Genomic DNA, 20864 nt, shown 5'->3' with positions numbered 1-20864 from the left:
GTAGGGCTGTTCCCACCTATTCATGATTCAAATGTCTCAACAAAGCAGTAGTATAACATGGGCCTAAAAAATGGGGTTTGTTCGTATAGTGCTAGTCATACTTGTTCTGGGTCGTGACCCCATTGCATTACAGTAGTGAGACAAACCGGAGACATATAAATCACATTACTAGAACAACGTTAGGGGGGAGGGGAACCGACCTTATCGCAGGGGGAGATAGAGCGAGGAAGGGTTCATGTACAAATAGCAATAGAGAGCTGCGGGAACTATTATGTAACCTCTAGTCCATTTGGGAAGATAATAGGACATATTGGGGCATAATGGAGACCCCCCATGTCCATTGGAGGCAAGCTGGACTGTTCCTCGATCCGGCTTGTGGGAAAGGGAGGGGGGGGAGAAGGGAGAGGGGGTTGCTGCCGGGGGTCTCTTCGGGGGTAGAGGGGGGGGAAGGCCAGAGGAGTGCTTCCACCCAAAATATAGAAAGGGGGGCATCCTCTCATTGCGGATTGGGGAGAATCTAGGCCTAACGTGGGGGGGGAGGAGGGGGAAATAGGTGGGGAGCCAGGGTTCGAGCATACGACCTGCCCTCCGCGGTTCGGAGGGGAAAGAGGCACCGGGTATCCGTCCCTGGAAAAGGAGCGTCTCAGAAAGTTTCAGGGCGCCGACGGGTTCTTGCAGCAGGTTCCGAGTCCGACGGGGGGGGGCCTGGAGCAGAGCAGAACATCTGGAACTTGGAGTGGACGACCTCCACGGGGCGAGACGAGCGGCACAGGTTTGATGATTTCAGCGGCAGGCTGCTTGGTTTCAATAGGTGCAGGGAAGATTCCACTCGCGTCGGGCAGATTGGTGGGGTAAGTGGAGAGGTTTCCTTAGTTGAAGGGGGTGTGGGGGGGGGAGAGGGGGGGAGAGAGCGGGAGGGGGAGGAAGGAGAGGAGGTAGGGGGGGGCGGCGGGGGAGGATGGGGGGGGGTGGAGAGGTGGGGGGAGGGTGGAGGGGGGGTATATGGGTGGTGGGGGAGGGGAGGGGAAGGGAAGGGGGGCTTAGTGTTGTGGTGCCTTCGGACCCCTAGGGCTTCATGGAGGCTGGATGTTTTCGTGGCGGCCATCTTTAACGAATCCCAATGTCCGCAAGCGCCTAGTACCAGGGAGGAGGGCGAGGGAGGCTGATTCTGGACACCGCCTCTGTTTGAGGGCAGACGGAGGTGGAGGCATGACTTGTGGGGGTAAGTAAGCGGTCGGGGGGTCGTCTTCGGTGGGCGGACCGTCTTGGGGGGACAGAGACGTTGTGGGGGGGGGAGGAGGGGGGAGGAAGGATCCCCTGCCGACATCTTTACTGTAGTAGGGGTTTCTTCTGGGTCTGGCTGCGCCTTCGGCTGGGCTTAGCTTACGAGTTCGAGGGAAACTGCATGGTATGTTTGAGGGAGGGATAGTATTGTTGGGGCACGGTATGCGTAGGACGCCGAAGAGGGCGCCCCCGGTTTTCTTCGAATACGGGGAACAGCGGGATCATCAAGGTGGGGGAGGGGGGCGATCACCGGAGTCTTTGGCTAGCCAGCCTCTCCAACGAACGAGGGGTGTCCTGGGGGTCCGATCCTGCAGCCACACGAGGGGGGGGGCGGTCATTCTTCTGTGGAGGGGTGATCCCCAAGGCTTTGAGGAAGTCCCTCGTATCCTCAGGGGCAGATATGGTGTAGTGGCGTCCGTTGCGGAGCACCACGAGCTTAAAGGGGAACCACCAGCGATATTTAACCCCCTGGTCACAAAGGTAAGTGGTGAGTGGTCTCATTGCGCTTCTTTTATTCACCATCAGTCGGGAGAGGTCATTAAAGAGTTGGATGTCCACTCCGTCCATCGTGACGGTACACAGATTTCTGGCGGCCGCCATGATCCGCTCTTTCGCGGAGTAGGCGTGCATTCTGAGCACCACGTCCCTGTGCCGGTTGGGATCCGATGATTTTGGGCCCAGAGCCCGATGGGCACGGTCCGTGTGCAGTTCGTGCTCGGATAGGTCAGGCACCAGTTGTAGAAATAGTCTGCGGAGGTAGGGTTGAAGTTCCTCGTGGGAGATGGCCTCTGGGATATTTCTAAGGCAGATGTTATGCCTCCTCTCCCTATTTTCGAGGTCTTCGAGAGCGTTTTGTAGGTCGCGGATCGCATCCCCACATCTTGAGACTTCCTCGTGGGTCTCAGCCTGGGCGTTGGAGACTCCCTCCATTTTGGCCTCCAGATCCTCGGTTCTTTCTGTGAGGGCTCACACCTCTGCTCGGATGATCTGTAGGGCCTTCTCTGTGTCCTCCTGTACCCCCCTTCTCATCTTGGCTATGAGAGAGTCAAAGAATTCTTTATTTAGGACCGGGGGTCCGTTTCAGGTTGGTCGTGTAGGCCGCTGTGCGCCGCGTGCTCCGGCTCCTCCTCGACGCCATCTTGTGTTCCAGGGCTGAGGTCTGCCTGGCGCGGGGCCGGAGCGAAGAACTTCGTGACCAGGTTCTGGTTTCGCTTTTGACCCTTCCCGACATCTCCCTGATGTTAGCGGCAGGGGTGGATATCAGTTTCTGGAAGTTTGGGCTTGGGGAAATTGCTTTTTCTGATAGCTTTAGTGCGAGGGTGCCGGGAGCTCTCCTCCTAGCTAACCATCTGCGGTGACGTCACCGGAAGTCTCCATGCCTCTAGTTGTTTTATTCTTGAATCGGAAATTAATTTGACACCCTTCCATCATAATGAATACACGCTCAATACCTCTATTCATTTTACAGAAGGGTACCTGTTCTCCACAAGATATCAGTTGTGAGAATTGTGAGTTGAAGACACAACCTCTTAATCATTGTATGGCTCTATATCGTGATGTTGCCAGCTCTGGCACTAGATATACAATATATGTTTGGATTTAGCTTTCTTTTTAGCTAATTCTTTGCTTAGCACAGTGACTGTTCTATGGCCTTTGCAATGCACGCTGATGCTGCTGGAAAGTTAAATGCCTTGTAAATTATAATTAAAGAAACAAACAAAAACACAAACTAAGTGCATATAAACATATGTAAAAGGGTTCCCCCTGGCCCCCCTTACCTCTGCTTAGCGGGGGTCCCCTGCGCTGTGTCAGGGAGCTGCAGGGGTGAGCGTGTCGCCGGGGGCCCCCGGCGGCATCTGCAGTCCGGCGCCGCCATTTTGTGTGCGTTTGCGCATGCGCGGAAGCTCGCACCTGCACAGTGTAGCCCCAGGGGATGCGGCGGCCATTACATAGAGGGAGGCAGGTCGCAGATGGCGCTCCATAGTGCAGGGATCCCTAGCCCCAATGCTAAAGAGGTCCTGAGTGGACTACAACTCCCAGCAGCCTTTGGGACTGCCCTTTCACCCAGATCACATGCAGCCAGACAACCACTAAGGCTAACAGATTCTCATGCTGCATTTGGATACATTGTTGTGTGCAGTCAGGAAGCAAACAGTGAAGCACATGAGTTAGTCAGAGCTGGGAACAGGTTAGGGAAGGGTGTGTGTAAGGAGCAGTAGCCACTGCATACTAGGCAAGGTTACCCCCCCCCCCCACCGCCTCTAGGCCCCAGAGAGGCCCTGAGCCATACCATAGATTGTGGTTTCGACAGGGACAGGCACTAGGTAGGTGCACTGCCCCTTTAGTTATTTGTTACGTTCAAGGGCACAGCTGCAGTGCTGCGAGCCACTGACAAGTGTGGACTGGGACCAGACCTACCTCATTCATAATAGAGACTATCTGACGGTGAGATCACCCAGAGGGGAAACCTCTGAATTGGAAGAGGACACCATTGCTGCGGATTCAGTGCTGGATGCAGACGGATCCTCTTATCGTTATTCTGCTGTACCCGGGTGCAGGAGCCCCGGGCAAGTATACACCAAGTGCACCAACTATACACCATCTAGTGGGCAGCACTGTCTCATACTTGGGTGGAGTTGTGGAACATTTGGGACACTTTGGAATATGCTGGGGGGTTGCGGCCCAGTGAGGCCAGGTTAAAGGGTGACACTGCTGTGTTGCTATTGTTGCTGTATGTGATGTTATGTTTTAGTGCAGATAGTAAACCGTTTTATCCGTACCCTGGTGTAAGTACTTACTGTATGTGGTTCCTGTGTACGGGGTTATTTTACACACTAGAATCCCTGCACAGGTGGAGGCGCTGTAAGCAGTACGTTCCGAGATACAACCCAGGCTCCCAGTGGCGGAGGTTCAGGCCTCCTGTGAGCCTAACAGGTTTTGCACAACACCTGGTAACATATGTAGATTTCCCCACATGGTCCCTATCTGTGATTGGGGCGGGGGAAACTGTGTTACACATATATAGTATTGTGCATTCTGGTAACACTATGAGACAGTAGAATATTACATAAAAGGAGACCACGTAAAATACAGATTGTGGGGACATTTTTTTTTTTATAAAAATACATTAATACTTTACCCTTTACAGCTCCCAGGAAAAAGAGACCCACAGACCAGATTACCAACATCTACGGAGAAGCAAAAAGAAATTCAATAGCTATTGAGAGCGGCTTTAGTAGGGGCTCGCCTAGGCTTCCGCAAGCGAGCGGAAGCGTAGGTTTTGGGGAAATTTTAAATGTTCGCGCTTGCGCAGGGCCGATCACGTGAGCGGTTTGCCCAATAAGGACGAACCAGCTCCATGACGTCACTGGCCGCCCGCCGACATGCCCCTGGACAGCGCGCTGTCTAAGGCCAGGGAAAGCACCCGCTTTCCCTCAGCCTCAGCGCGCCTCTGCACGCCAGGAGTAACCATGGCCGAGGCCTTACATGTTATTGCAATGCATATTGCCTTAATTCCCTCATCTGCGATGCGATCTCTAACCTAATATTTATCCCATGTTGGTGCAAACCGATATGTTTGCTAATGTGTAGACGCTGGAACGTACATAGAGCAGTTAAATCCCTATACCCTAATGTGATATACAACTAAAACCTGCATATAATAGAGAAAAGCATGTCTGTTGCAAGATCGCAGCCCCATCAGGTATATTTTAAGTTTGAATTAAAACGTTGTATTACTATAACTCTATTCCACATAAATTAAACATTTTAAATATGTAATGTCACGGGAGCCCAGGACTAATACCAGAGATCAATATCTCCAGACAGAAACACGAGTTTATAAAATTAATTTATAGGAAAAAATATCCACAACTGACAAACAGAAAACACACATACAGCTCAACCCCTTATAGCGCGATCCGCTTAGAACGCGGTTTGAGCGTGGGCCCAGAATTAAAAAAAAAAAAGAGAATTTTTATTTATTTATTTATTTTTTGCGCACACCGTACACACTCACTGCACACACTCACAGCGCACTGCATACCCACAGCACACTGCACACACACAGCACAATGCACATACTCACAGCACACTACACACACTCTCAGCACACTCCACACACACAGGACATTGCACACACTCAGTACACACTCACACATTCACAGCACACTGCATACACTCACAGTACACTGCATACACTCACAGTACACTGCACACACTCACAGTACACTGCACACACTGACACACACACACACACATAGACACACTGTCTCTTTAAGGGAGCTTGTTCTCGGAAGCAGAAGCAGGAAGCAGAAACAGGGAGAAGAGCTGCCAGATGCCGGGTAAGTGCTGTGTGCTGTTAACGCTGCCCCACCGGGTCTGGGAACGCTGGGAGAGTTCTCAGCTTTCCCCCTCCGGCGGACACGGTAACACCACAAAAAAAAAAAAAACTTAAAAAAAAAAAAAAAAAAACGACGGCCATTTTTTTCCCGCAACCCCGTTTATAACGCGGTGGTCACGGGTAGCCCCCGAGGACCGCGCTATAACAGGGTTAAGCTGTACTTACAATTGCGGAATCTGGGGATAACCTTCAGGGACCTTCTGTCAGAGATTTCCCCTGTTATGCTTCCTGCACAGTGCCTGGTTTTCAGCACTGGGACCAGCACTGGAGCTCAAACTAAATCTTGAGTTAGCTGGGGGTCTCCCTCCCCACATGTTTATACCCTTAACCCAGCAAATTGCAACATTCAGGGCCAGTTGCTGCCTACGTGCCCAGGCCCTGATTCGTGGGTAGAACTGCAACATTATATTCACAACATAAACTGTTGCGGGAGAAGGTCACAGACAACTTGTTTTTGGTTATTTGTTTCTTTGAGAAGGTAAGTAGGAATTTAGACCAGGGTAATGCAGTTGATGTGGTCAACATAGATTTTGCAAAGGCTCTTGATACGGTTCCACACGAGGTTGGTGCACAAAATAAAGCATATTGGAATCAGTACAAATATTTGCACCCGGATTGAAAAGTGGTTGAAGGATAAACAACATAGTCATAAATGGAACCTTTTCAGGTTGGGCTATAGTTGTGAGTGGAGTACCTCAAGGATCGGTACTGGGACTCCTGCTTTTTAGCTTGTTTATAAATGACCTTGAGGTTGGCATAGAGAGCATCTCCATCTTTACTGATGACACTAAGGGGCCTATTCACAAAGTGGTGATAAAATCAGTGCATTCTCGGGCGACTTTGCATTGATTCAACGTGTACTAAGACATGAGGGCAAAAATGGTATTCACTAAGAATGAAGGCAATTTTTTTTAAGGGCCGATAGAAAAAAAGCACGATCGCCCGACCAGTTTTTTTCATCAGTGCTATCGCACTATAAAACCTAGTGAAGTGAACTGATAGAAAACACTGCAGCCTGGAAGAGCTGGGTCTCCATTCATGGCTCTTACAGGCGATCGTGCAATAAAAAAATGATTTTGATAATATTTTGTGGGAGCAGGGGTCTCCTGAGCTGAACCGCATTGATTTCAGCCTCGGGGACCCCCTACTTCCCGAGATACAGGCCCCATTATGAGGTATCGCCTGTGCTTTTAAATCTCCCTCGTCACGTGACCGGGGGATTTAAATCCTTCACTGGCATACTGGCACCCCATAACGGGGCTTGTATCTCGGGAAGTAGGGGGTCCCCGAGAAAGAAATCAACATGGTTCACCTCAGAAAACCCCCTGCTCCTGTACACTAATCTCAAAACAAATAAAGTTCAAATAAAATTGTAACCGTAGCGGCTATCCACTATGGTAATGAAGCTGCTTTAATTAAATTTTTACTAATAGTGTGCGGGAGCATGGGGTCTCCTGAGCTGAACCGCGTTGATTTCAGCCTCGGGGACACCCTGCTTCCCGAGTTACAGACCCTGGAATTTAAATCCCCCGGTCATGTGACGTGGCCGTTTTAAAAATGGCGGTGATATCGGCACCCGATGCCCCATACCAGGGCCTGTAACTCAGGAAGCAGAGGGTCCCACAGGCAGAAATCAAAGCGGTTCAGCTCAGGAGACCCCTGCTCTCGCACGATATTAGTAAAAATAACATTAAAGCAGCTTTCTTACCTTAGAGGCTAGCCGCTAAGGCAATGAAGGGGATAAGGCACAATAAAAGGTTTATTGGGGCAGAGAGGATGAGTGAAGGGGGTACTTGGGCCTTCACTCACCCCCTCTGCCCCAAATAAACATTACAATATCTACTACCCACCAATACACAACCCACCCCCTGTACCCCACATAAAAGCATTTTTTATTTTTTATGCACAGGATTGATACCAGAGGCCGGCGGGGGTCCTTTGGTGGTCTCCACGGGTATCTGAGAGTCCTTGGTTTGTCGTAGTAGGTGTCCGGGGGCCCAACGGGTGTCCGCAGGCATCTGGGGGCCTACGGTATCAATCCTGTGAATAATCGTGTATTTGCCCATTTTAAATAAAACATATACGAGCAGCATAAAGTAAATAAAACTTGCAATTACCCCTGCCAGCCTGCCAGGATGAAGGCCGTCCTGATCCTCATAAGGGTCCATGTCCTCCATTGGCAGCAACGATGGGTAGAGAGGGAGGGTGGGTTAACCATTTAATTACTATAGAGGATACTAACCGCAAAGGTGATTAGGGGTTAGGGGCCATTAGTTTGTATTTTTTTATTGTACTGTTGCTGCCCACGGAGATCAAGGACAGTGATGAGGGCAGCCTTCATCATGGCAGGGGTAAGTGCAAGTTTTACCCCTGCAGAGACCACCTGAGGACCCCTAGACATGCGTTGGGCCCCGGACTCCTACGGGGATAACCCAGAGGACCTAGGACAACCATGGGGACCACCCGGAGGCCCCTGGACAACCACAGGGACACCAAAGGACCCACGGACACCCATGCAAAAAATTCTAGATCACTGTTCAATGACTTCAAGCTCCAGCTGCAAGCTCCCCTCCCTCCCCCTTCCCCCTCCATTAAATGGTGTGTAGAGAGCTCGCCTCAAGCCTAAGTGGAAGAAGGGTTGGTCAAAAATGTAACCTTTCTAGGAATGTTTCTCAGTAGTGGGGGCTGTGGAATTGTGGGGGGTGTTATTATTCAATAAAAGGTTTGTGTTCAGGCCTGTTAACATGGGAGCAGTGGAGGCAGTGAACGGGTTGATGGCCAGCTCTCCCCCGATTTTGCACTTGCTGAGAAGTTTAGTGCTCCTTTCTGTATCGGATAATATTTATTTTAGGGCTTAGCATGTTCCAGAGAAAAAGAAAAGGTGATGTATAGTAGCGCTAATGGGAATTAGACAATATACCCTGCTTTGAGGGTGAGCCCTAGTGGTAGAAAGGCAGCCTGATGGTGAACTGATGGTACAATCAGAATAAACAGCATAAAACAAAAAGGGATACCGGCGCCTAATGAGTCCAAATAGTGGAATCCTGGATATCCAGTAGAGATAGCTCAAGTCCCAGGATGATCAACAGTCTCTTAGTCTTTAGATGATCAGATAGGACTTCGTTCATGGGAAGTGGAACATGAAATGAAAAAAGAGAAATTTAGTGCAACACAGCTTTAACGAATTACACAGACATAAATTTGCAAACTGGCTGACAATGATGACAAGACAGACAGACACACCAAGACAGATAAACACAAAGCAAAGCTAATGATAAAAATTAGTTTAATATAACTAAGTAAGTAAAAATGTTGGACAAAATCTGGAACGCCGCTCCGGTCGGTTAAAACCTGAATAACACTCACAGGATGGCAGATGGTTAATGGCAGTGAACTGGTGTGGACTGTTCTCCACGTGTAGAGGGTCCGCAGAGTGCCCTGGAAGCCGTGTGATCCTTCTGTGTCTCCTGGTTGGCAAGAACCGGAAATGGCGTCTCCGTCGTGTGCCGGAACCGGTAGTGACGTCACCGGATGTGGCGTCAAGGCCTGGCAAATCTCCAACGAAGCCAAAGGAAACCGCAATCCGTGCCTCAATGTCCCTCTATCACTAAGCCACAGCACTCAGCACTTGTACTGCTTATCCAAAATAGTGTCCAAACTCAATAAAATGGCCATTTCCGGTTCTTGCCAACCAGGAGACACAGAAGGATCGCACCGCTTCCAGGGCACTCTGCGGACCCTCTACACGTGGAGAAGAGTCCACACCAGTTCACTGCCATTAACCATCTGCCATCCTGTGAGTGTTATTCAGGTTTTAACCGACCGGAGCGGCGTTCCAGATTTTGTCCAACATTTTTACTTACTTAGTTATATTAAACTAATTTTTATCATTAGCTTTGCTTTGTGTTTATCTGTCTTGGTGTGTCTGTCTGTCTTGTCATCATTGTCAGCCAGTTTGCAAATTTATGTCTGTGTAATTCGTTAAAGCTGTGTTGCACTAAATATCTCTTTTTTCATTTCATGTTCCACTTCCCATGAACGAAGTCCTATCTGATCATCTAAAGACTAAGAGACTGTTGATCATCCTGGGACTTGAGCTATCTCTACTGGATATCCAGGATTCCACTATTTGGACTCATTAGGCGCCGGTATCCCTTTTTGTTTTAGCATGTTCCAGAGCTGAAAAATATCATAACTGAAAAACTGTCTCATTCCAAAGTGGGATTGTTTTGGAAGCTGGTACAAGAGGCGGAGGGATCATTGATGGAGCTTGGGTTGGAGGAGTGGTGGATGCGATAAGGAAGTCTTTGGCAACCAGCGACTTGGGCATCGTACGCGGGGCCTTGGAGAGTGGTGGGAATTGATAGAAGCCTTTGGAGCTCTGCAGATGTATAAAAAGCAAGATGGGGGCATGGTGGTATATTAATGGGGACTGGTGGAGTATGATATGGCCCCTAGCTCCATGGAAAGGAAATTGGCAGGTATCTCCTTTTTCTTTAAATTGTACGAGGTAAGGGATGTGTTGGGATGGAGAAGGATAACGCCTTCTGAGGACAGAAGACAGCCAGTATCGCTGGGCCTCGCTGAAACAACTTTACAAGACACTGATAGCAATGTGTTTTTCAAATTGAGGTGTTTTTTTAGGGCCTCTTTTGTGTTAGCATTTTTCAGGGCACTGAAGGTTGAGGAGTTAGTTTCCACTTCAAGGTTGTGGCCCGTGGGTTTATGGTGGAATTGAAGGGGTGGTGGATCAAGCAGCAATGAGGTTTTTTGTTTGGAATCTAGCTAACTTAGCTGTTGGTTTCACTAGAGGTACTAGGTCAGGAGAATATCTGCCCCGTAAGCACAATGGGGGGAGGGGCAGATGAGTGGCGTAATCAGGTTCCATTTTTTATTCATTGTGGTGGGGCCCTACTTACGTGGTTTCAGTTCACCAGGGCTTTTAGAAGTACTTTGCACAACAGTTTGGCATCCGTTAAGCTGAGTTCGCGCCGCACTCTTTTAGAATAGGTACGGCTACAGAGGCGACTAGATTTAGGTTAGGAGGATACCAGGAGAATGGTAGTTGGGAGTCGCAGTGTTTTAAGAACTATGTTCGTCTAGGCTGGGAGGTGTGTTAAAATCCTGAAACATGTTTATTCCTTCATTTAGGTTGTTTCCCTCGCTGAGGTGGGGTATGCAGTGATTCTTACAACCATATGGCCAAGAAGAGGGTAGCTCGTAGGCCTTATGGAAAGTAGCTGTAGATATCTGGGTCTATGACTGAGGTATCATGGTTTGGGTTGCAGGGTATGCGTTGGGCTCAGACTCTTCTTAAGGATGAACAGGCACCAGGCTTTGTTAATATTACATGTTGGCGGAAATGACCTAGGTAGGGTTCGGACGATTTACTTGTTTTTCCAATAAAGAGGGATACAGTCCAGATTTATATAGCCTTCAGTTCTCAGGTGGTTGTGTGGCCCGAAGTGGTGGCGAGGCAGGAATGGCAGGGAACCAAATATGACAGGGCTATAGAGAAAGGTAGGAGGAATTTGAATAAAGGGGTGGCCAATTTTGTTGGGAGTCTGGGGGCATCTCTCTCAGGCATAGGAATCTGGATGGGTAATTGTCAAGTTTGTATAAGGTGGATTGGGTTCTTCTATCAGATATAGCTCTAGACATCTTTAATATGTGCCTCAAAGAATGGTTGGACAGTGCTCTGGATTTCGTGGGGGACCAAGCAAATTTTAGGGGTTAAAATTGCCCGGCTTCTGGCGATAGGAAGGTGTTCAGATTGCACATGGCAAGGTTGGATCAGCGATCCAGTGGAGATAAGGTGGGGACGGTGTTGCTGGTCTCAGGTTATGGTGCCCGGTCTGGTAATGTCCTTCCAATTTGTCCAGTGGTATTTTATGGATCTACTGCTGGACTGATTACGGATGGTGGGTTTGGGCGTCTTCCTGATGGAGGTGGTTTAAAATAATCATGGATGTGTGCAATCTGAAGCTGCTGGTCTGGGGGGATGTTATTTTACTAAAACCTGTGGACATTTTACCCCAACCTGGAGTCTGTGTTTAATTGGCTTGGGTATTGGGGACCAGGGGTAACTCTAGCTGTCCTAACGTCAAGTACAAAACTATTATCCTGATATGGGAAATTACATTTCTGCAACAAAGCAGATAACGCCACCTGCCTCTTGTGTAACTGCTGACCTTCTCTTAAACTATTTGCCGATTTACTTCTTTTAATATGGAGATTGCAGTACATCATGATAGATACATTTGGGGATCCCCTTTAAGCAGTGAAAGAGTAAACCAGATTAAAGCACTGCAGAACCCATTTACACTCTGGTTCTTCAAACAAGTTCAAATATCTCAAACATCCCATGTTCAAACGGAAGATACAAAGATATAACATTTTAAGCCAGGGGTTCTTAACTCCAGTCCTCAAGACCCCCCAACAGGTCAGTTTTTAAGGATATCTCTGCTTCAACACAGGTGACTCAATCAGTGGCTCAGTCAAAGAGTGAGTCACTGTGAGCCACCTGTGCTGAAGCAGGGATATCCTGAGAACCTGACCTGTTGGGGGGGTCTTGAGGACTGCAGTTTAGAACCCATGTGTTAAGCAGTGGGCATGAGAATGTCATGTCTTCATTACAGATTTTCTATTAATTAATTCTAACAAGCATAGTTGATCTGTGATATTGGTTCTCTGAGAAGAGACTTTCATGTAACTTTTTCAATACCACCTTTATCAACACTAAAAAACTCAAAGGCAATAGCAAGAATTCATATGCGTCTCCAACCTCTTGATTCTTGAAAGGAAGTGAGAAGAAATAGCCTCAGCATTGCAGTGAATTGTGCACATGTGTGATATCCTGCCAACTTAAGATTGTTAATGCTGCAAGTAGCTAAGATAAAAGAAATATCACTGAAACATTTTCTACAACAGAAACAGACATACACCCACCAATAGCCTTTATTTATGCATTAAATACAGCCAGTTTCTGCAGATTTTATGCTAAACTCTGGTCTTTGCATTTATTTCATTGAAGTTTTTTTGGCCACAAGTGTCTTTACCTGGAAACAAAAACAGATTTGACAACAAGATTAAAAAAGAATAGGGATTTTGTTTTTAAAAAGAAAATCTTTTGCTATCACAAGAAAATATAAACTGCGTGGCTTACCGGGTGTGCGTCAGTGTTGTACTATGGTGTGTTTAGATAAAACACTTGGCTGGCGGATGTTACTCCCCGGTAGGTATCAGCGAAGTGACCCATCTTAGGACATCCGGCACTGGGGCACGTTTTGCAGCCACCCTGTAGAATAACAGATTTAATGACATTACGGTGAAAAACAAAGTCTACCATGAATTGCAAATCACTTTGCTCACCATGGACACTTTTAATACAGCAATGCATTACTGTACATGCTTCTCCAGCATTAAAAATAATCATGGAGTTATCTAAGATAACAGGTAAAATAGGATTCAAAATGAGGCCGAAGCAACATACAGTGAAAGATTAATGTCCTTATTCAGTAAGCTGGAATGGAACTATACTCTTTTCCAGCACTTCACAGCCCTCCCTCCCCCCAATCTTAATAAATTCAGCTTTGGCTGGACCATACTCCATCCCACACGAGACGCCACTTTACCTTTTGTTTCAACATTGCCCCTTATTCCCTCTAGATTGTAAGCTCTCAGGATCAGGGCTCTCACCTTCTGTATATGTTTGCCCTTGTTTGGCCATGTTTGTATGTCATTCTGAGACTTCCCAGGTATTGGAGGATAGGAAGAGTACAAATAATCAAAGCATTTAGACAGTTAAGTTCTCACAGTTGCAAAGGCGTTGTTGTAATGCAGAGCCCAGATATTTTTGTAGTCTTCACCTCCAATTTCAACTCCAAAATTAACTCCACAGACACTTTATATGTGACACTTTGATGTTACACAGCCAATATGTGCCTAAAAGCATATGGTAAGAGGTAGCACAAACAATGAAGAGACGGAGGTGAAAGAAACTGGGAGAAGATCTGATGAGAAGAGGTGGGTTGGGGGAGACCCCATAAATGAGAAGAGGTGGGTTGGGGGAGATCCCACAGATAAGAGGCAGGTTGGGGGAGATCCCACGGATGAGAAGAGACGGGTTGGGGGAGATCCCACAGATGAGAAGAGGCAGGTTGGGGGAGATCCCACAGATGAGAAGAGGCAGGTTGGGGGAGATCCCACGGATGAGAAGAGACGGATTGGGGGAGACCACACAGATGAGAAGAGGCAGGTTGGGGGAGATCCCACAGATGAGAAGAGGCAGGTTGGGGGAGATCCCACGGATGAGAAGAGACGGATTGGGGGAGACCACACAGATGAGAAGAGGCGGGTTGGGGGAGATCCAACGGATGAGACCGCTGGCTTATTAAGGTTTTAACGATTTGATGATTTATTTGCACCACATGCTTTTACATTTCTGCAACAAAGTAACACTAGCTCATTAACTCATTAAATAGACATTGTTGTAATACAGTAGTAGCTGGTTCAATGAACATGAAATCCCCATTAGGGAGACACTTACTGATTGATAGGTGCTGTAGTTTGAACAGGGGTAGCTTGTGAATATGTTAGAGCTGGTAATGCTGGCCATATAATATCTGACTGCCCGCCCGTGGTTACAAGTAGAAATTTGAATGACTCCTGGAAAATAAACAACACCCATGATTAATGGCTTTGGCTTCATTTTCCAATGACAACATGCATAGCTCATTTTCTTAACTCGGCAGTGAAAATGGCAACCTGCCCGTAGTACCATCTGCACCCTGGCAAAACTCAACTAGAAAATGAAGCCAGTTGTTGGATACTGACAAGTATCAGTATTTGACCAATGTACAGTAAATGTGAACTTTTTAAAAATAATAATTTGAAATGAAGGGCCAAAAAAAGAAAGTGAAAACCTATTTTGTTTTTAATAGTTTGCAACAATACTAAAGTGAATCACTATAGTAACAGTGCTATGTTTCCAGGAGTTCCCTGTGACATCAACAGATAAATGATCGACGTATCGTAGGATGCTGAGCGCACTTCATGAAAGGAGGAACATGAGGCTTTGAAGAGATCCCATTTCTTCAGTACATAGGATATATGTTATCTAAGTTTGTCAGCAACGAACTTCAAGCTATATTAGCCCCCTATAAGAATCATATTTACCATTCGTAATATCTTCAATATTCACATTCGGAATTTCTTTTTTCTGTGGACATCCTGGCATCTTAACACCTCCGTTTGGAAAGAAATCCAGATGACCGCTGACCTGGCTCATTCCAAATCCTGAAATAGAAATGTTTCATATTGCAATAAGAAGTTATACTGTAGGACAAAGTTATATATTGTAGTGGAATATTTAAAGCCTTTTCTACTGTATATATAATTTTTGGGAATGCAATTTTTTACTATGCTCTATGCATTTGAGGTATTACAATCTATGGTAAAAGGATTTTTTGGATTTTGTAGGATTTTGATGCCTTTTAATGCACCAAAGTGAAGGTTTTATATAGATTGATGAGTTTTTCTAATCTGAGGTAATTGTTTTGGGCATTTGTCCGATTGCAAATATGAACTATAAAAAGTTAATACAAATTGTGTATCAGATTATTTCTTTAAATTTGCCTTTACAATGGATGGTAATCTAAATTTGAGATTATCTAAACTCCGAGATCGTTGATCCATAGGATATGACACGGGAGCCCCATTGAAGCAACACATTACCTGCTTTCACAGCTCTACCTCCCTACAATCCCTGTTACTGCTTCTCCAACCCCAACTCCTTCACACATTACCTGCTCTCACAGACCTACATCGGCATAATACCATTTACTGCTTCCCCAACGCCAACTCCCTCATACATTACCTGCTCTCACAGTTCCACCTGCGCACAATCCCACTTACTGCTTCCCCAACAGCAACTCCTTCACACATTAACAGCTCTCACAGCTCTACCTCTGCAAAATCCCACTTACTGCTTCCCCAATGCCAACTCCCTCACACATTAATAAAATTAACTGAAAAAAATCCCTAACTAAACAGCGCTTAACCTTGTGTGTGAATTTTACATACAACATATATTGTGCTCTTGTGCAAAAAATTAAACAACAAATGCTGAAAATCAATTGTGTTAACAAAAGGACGGAGCTGCCAAAGGCTTCCCACAATGCAGGTTACCTCCAACCTGTATACAGATGTGTGATATGGAAAAAGGTATACCTGGCGCTCAAATTGTCACTATGTCCATAGGAAACCGATATAGGGGTCTTTGCACTAAGCAGCATTAAATTGCATTCGCCAGGGGTTCGAATTCGCCATGTTTTTGGCGTGTTGCCCTCGCTGTATGCAGGAAAGGCCGAATCCCTGGCGATTGAATGCACCACCACCATTTGAAATAATGGCGAGTAACCTGTGGCGAGACAGGCTGCCTGGCGAGAAGCTGCCGAGAAGCCGTCCCCTGCCGAGACGCGTCTGCGGCAGAGAGAGATCCGCTGCTCTCTCTGCGCAAACATCGGCACATTAAAAATGATTTTAAATACAATTTGATTCATAGGGTACATGTGCATGGGGTCTCCGGAGCTGAACCGCATTGGTTTCAGGTCCGGGGACCCCCTGCTTCCCGAGATACAGGCCCCTTTATGAGGTGCCGGTATCCCTCTGCTTTTAAATGTCCCGATCACGTGACCGCGGAATGTAAACAAAGCAGAGGGATACCGGCACCCCCTAAAGGGGCCTTTTGTAGAGGGAGAGGGGGTTGGCCCGGTATTAAAGGGGTTGCACCCCATATGGCCACCCCCTGACCTCCCCAGGGAGGCAAGGGGTTAACTGGACTGCGGTCCAGGAAGGTGGTTTACACCTTGTCATGTCATGAAAATGTATGTTCCCCTGTTCCCATGTTTCATTATAATCCTGTATTTTAAAGATGTTTTAAAGTGCATTTCTGTATCTCCAGTTCTGGAGGTCGCAGAGAGTTGATATTTGGCCAATATGTGGAGTCACTGTAGGCATTAAGAACTGGCAAATTTCGACCCACTGAACCCACCAGAATGGAACTTACTAATATGTGTAGATATTAAAGTGTATATGTATGGTATTTTGGATGTGCCCTGAAAATGCAGACTCCATCTGCTATGCTACTAGGTCATGAAGGGCAGCCGGCTGATTGAGCCTAAGCACTGTGATCAAAAGTTAACTGCCTGATTGTTTACACGAAGTACTAATCAACAGATCAAGTACTAATCAACAGACTGCCACTCTAATTGTTACCTGAGGGTGGAGAATCATCAAACTGGAGTGGTTCTTAAGTGTTATGTCTACACCTACAAACAATGCAGATACTTCATTTGATAGACTGGTCGTCGCCCCTGATTTAATTATGGGGCTACCCATAGAGTCCCAGTACACATGGGCTAATTAACTTGGGGGCATGGGTTAATCTGTGTCTCCACGTTAGGGATTGGATACAGATAATTGTTCACCAATAGTCTGTATTCAATGTTAAGAATATGGTTACACAGGTATATAAACTGTGTCAACCCTACAGTTTTTAGTTGTGCTTCTGATTCCACCTGGAATGTCACCGGATTGCTGGAGAATTGCTAGCTGATACTTCTCCACCCACCAACCCTAAGTAAGTGTTACCTTCTTGTCTGTTAATTGTACTATATTGCTGTGTTCACCTTTTTTAAGGAATAAATATATTTTATTATATCTAAGCCTCGTTCAGTTCAACCCAGATATTTGGTGTTCATTATATCTTGTCATAAGCTACCGTGACACCTGTATCTCGGGAAGCAGGGGGTCCCGGACCTAAAACCAAAGCGGTTCAACTCCGGAGACCCTCTGCACATCTACAGTATGAATAAAACACACATATCAATAAACACTCATTCCTTACCTTTGTGGCTATGTGCTATGGTAACGAAGCAGCATGAATGTAGTTTTAATAATAGTGTACAGTGAGCAGAACCGCATTGCTTTGTGGACCAGGGACCCCCTGCTTCCCAAGTTACAGGCCATCGGGTGGCAGTGTCGCCGCCATCTTTATAGCGTCCCATACGCGACGTGCCCGCAATAAATATGGCGGCGACACTGGCACCGGTGCCCCAAACCGGGGGCCTGTAACTCGGAAAACAAGGGTCCCTGAGCCAGAAATCAATGCGGTTCAGCTCAGGAGACCCCCTGCTCCCGCACAATAATATTAAAATACATAAATGCTGCTTCATTACCATAGCGGATAGCCGCTAAGGCAATGAAGGGGTTAAGACATAATAGCATGTTTATTGGGGACAATTGCCCCCAATAAACATTGGAATAAACAACATACACCCCCTGTGTATTTAAAATACATAAAGAACAATCAATACAATAAATACATATAGTACTCACCCTTGTCCGGCTGCCACGATGAAGGCCATCCTCATCTTCATCACCGTCCATGCCCCCATCCGCTGCTGCAAAACAGAAACAACAATAAAAACATCCAATGTAATGTCCCCTAACCCCTTAATCACCATAGCGATTAACCGCTACAGTCATTAAGGGGTTAACCCACCCTCACCCACCACTCGGGAGGCCTACATACCCTCCCCCACTAACCGCCCACCCCGTGAGGCCTAACCACCCTCACCCACTACCCAGCAGGGAGGCCTACCCACATACCCTTGGGACCAATACCCCCCCACCCCAGTACCCACAATAAAAACAATACACTGCCCCACAATAAACATCATTCTATTTATTAAATACATAACCTACCCCCTGTGCCCCCCCCACATGATTTATCCTTTTACATACAGGGTTCATACCCCAGGCTCACGTGAGTCCCCGGTGGGCCTGACGGGTCACCTCACAGACCTACAGGTTAGCAGCAACTTGTTTCATACAGGTTCTGGAGGCCTGTTGGTGGGTCCTGCCAGGCGCCATGGCCCACCATGTGGTCTCCGCGGGTCACCGTGGGCCACAATTGGGTCCCCACGGTAGGCCCGCGAATGTCTGGGAGCCCCGGGTCAGACCCACAGGTGTCTGAGGGGCCTTGGGTGGTTCCCACGGGGGTCTGGGGACCCACGGGTGGGCACTACGGGTCCACGATGCCCCCACAGATGTGAGGCCACCGGTTCTTCCCCGCACACTACGGGTCCGCGGTGCCCCCACAGATGTGGGGCCACCGGTTCTTCCCCGCAGGTGTCCCCCGTGGACCACGCAGCATGATACCCGTGAGATACCCGAGGATACCGCAGGTGGTCTCCAGAGGTCTCACGCAGAACCAAAAGGAACAAACCCTGAATGTAAAATAAATAAACCTGACCTATACATTCAATACATCAATCCCCACCCACCCCAACCCATACAGTACAATAATGTGCAAAATAACTATTATCCAGATAGGGATAATAGATTATTTGCCCATTATTAAACACATTAACTAGCATATTAAAATAAATAAAGTACTACTGACCTCATCAATAAGAAGCCCCCGTCGCCAGCAAAATCCTTGTCCTCCGTTGCCCACAAAATACATAGCCAATACATTGCAATTACATTCAGATATCAATCACCCCTTAATCACCTTATCGGATAATAACTGCAAAGGTAATTAAGGGGTTAAGCCACCCTGGCCCGATACCCACCCTTCACCCATTCATTTGTACAGTGGCTTCATCATGCAACTATATATATACACACATATATATATATATATATATGAAACAAAAAGAAAACAGCGCGGCTCCCATAGCGTAAAATTGTAATTTAATATTAAAAATGTTGTGTAGATGAATCACGGACACTTACAATGTGCAGGTAAAATAAAGGCATGAATATAAGATCGTTTGTAGTCACCACGATGGAGCCTCTGTGGAGAGATGGTACTGGGATGTCCTACACACTCTTGCTACGAACGCCAGGTGGGTGCGCGCACACCTAATCTCCTCCTGGAAATATATATTAAAAAAAATTGGAGTAGCGCCTTAGGAAGCTTGATAAGGATAAATCAGCTGTGTAAATCAGATAGTTAACAAGGCTATTGACCAAAGAATCCCCAAAAGGGCGAATTTGTAATAAAAACAACTGTAATCTATAGCAAAAATAAAAAATATGAAACATAAAAAATAAAATAAAAACCAGATGTCAGTTGAAATTCCAAAAAATGTACTTAGTCCACTGGAGTTTTGCTGCCCGTATATAAGGATCACCAAATCCCAAGGATATCTGCAGAAAACAAGAAGAAAAAACAGGCGCACTCCTAGTGTGAAAAAGTATAAAACAGTATTTATGGGATTGTAAAATATAAAAAGCGCACTGACAAATAGAGTAAAAATAATAGCATTTATGAGATATATTCAATCGCATTGAAGCTGTGAAGGGAATGTATCAGCCTGTCCCGTTGGTGCCACCTCTGGTGTATCCGTTGGTTCAGCAAGGTGCACTGGAGCCACCGCAGCCAGATGATGTAATAATAAGCAACATGGTCAGAGACTCCCTCCAGATACACCTCCCACAGCTCTCACTGCTCACCAGCAGGCAACTGCAAAACCGGAAGCGACAGCAGTCCCAAGCAAAATAGCAACAGCTCCAAGGTACTCTCTCCGTTCGTGCAGTAATGTCAGCCACAAACTCGCCTCTTTGGGAAATGCCCTAAGCGTTTCGTCACTAAGGACTTCGTCTGATTGGCTCTAGTACCATGTGACAGGCTTTTAATGACGTCACATCCGTTCTCCCCCAAGCCTCTGTCACATGGTCTACTAGAGCCAATCAGAATAGGGATAGACTTCCCATGCTCTGATTGACTACCGTACCATGTGAGGCCGGCCATCTTTCTTATCATCACGTCATCTTAAAGGCAATTGAAGCACAGCCATTCTGATTGGCTGTGCTTTCATTGCCTTTAAATGACGTCATCATTTTATTTTCTCGGCCAAACCACATGGTTTTCACGGCCCAATCAGGGCCGTGGGAACCATATGACGAAAATGTGATGTCATAGGCCTATAAAAGCCTATGTCGTCTCATTTTGAAGGCAGACGCCGAGGAGGAAGGACCTCCTACAGAAGAAGGCCAGGGCGTGGCCGAAGAAGACAAGAAGACCCCGGAAGAGAGCGGAAGAAGATACAAGAAAGAAGAATACAGATGAAGATGGATTACAAATAGAAGACCCATAGATTGTTTT

General features: G+C 46.8%; 2 protein-coding genes across 3 annotated transcripts in view; both read right to left on the bottom strand.

The window, feature by feature from the left end:
• The window catches only part of LOC142501714 (inactive pancreatic lipase-related protein 1-like), a 36629-nt gene extending 30641 nt beyond the window's left edge, over positions 1-5988 (bottom strand). For both annotated transcript variants that reach the window (XM_075611994.1, XM_075611995.1), the window contains exons 1-2: positions 5852-5988; positions 4424-4472 (exon numbers count right to left, since the gene is read on the bottom strand). In XM_075611994.1, coding sequence (XP_075468109.1) covers positions 4424-4472 — 49 coding nt within the window. In that variant the 5' untranslated portion in view covers positions 5852-5988. The remainder of the gene's footprint in view (positions 1-4423; positions 4473-5851) is intronic.
• A 6637-nt stretch (positions 5989-12625) lies between these two features.
• Positions 12626-20864, bottom strand: part of LOC142501712 (inactive pancreatic lipase-related protein 1-like) — a 148975-nt gene continuing 140736 nt past the window's right edge. The window contains exons 8-11 of the mRNA XM_075611993.1: positions 14864-14983; positions 14235-14353; positions 12852-12983; positions 12626-12744 (exon numbers count right to left, since the gene is read on the bottom strand). Of these exons, the coding sequence (XP_075468108.1) occupies positions 12873-12983; positions 14235-14353; positions 14864-14983 (350 nt within the window). The 3' untranslated portion in view covers positions 12626-12744; positions 12852-12872. The remainder of the gene's footprint in view (positions 12745-12851; positions 12984-14234; positions 14354-14863; positions 14984-20864) is intronic.

The sequence above is a fragment of the Ascaphus truei genome, chromosome 8 (assembly GCF_040206685.1).
Source record: "Ascaphus truei isolate aAscTru1 chromosome 8, aAscTru1.hap1, whole genome shotgun sequence".
In the NCBI taxonomy this organism is placed as follows: domain Eukaryota; kingdom Metazoa; phylum Chordata; class Amphibia; order Anura; family Ascaphidae; genus Ascaphus; species Ascaphus truei.
Note: the sequence above shows the minus strand (reverse complement) of the source record. Positions and strands in the feature narration are given on the sequence as shown.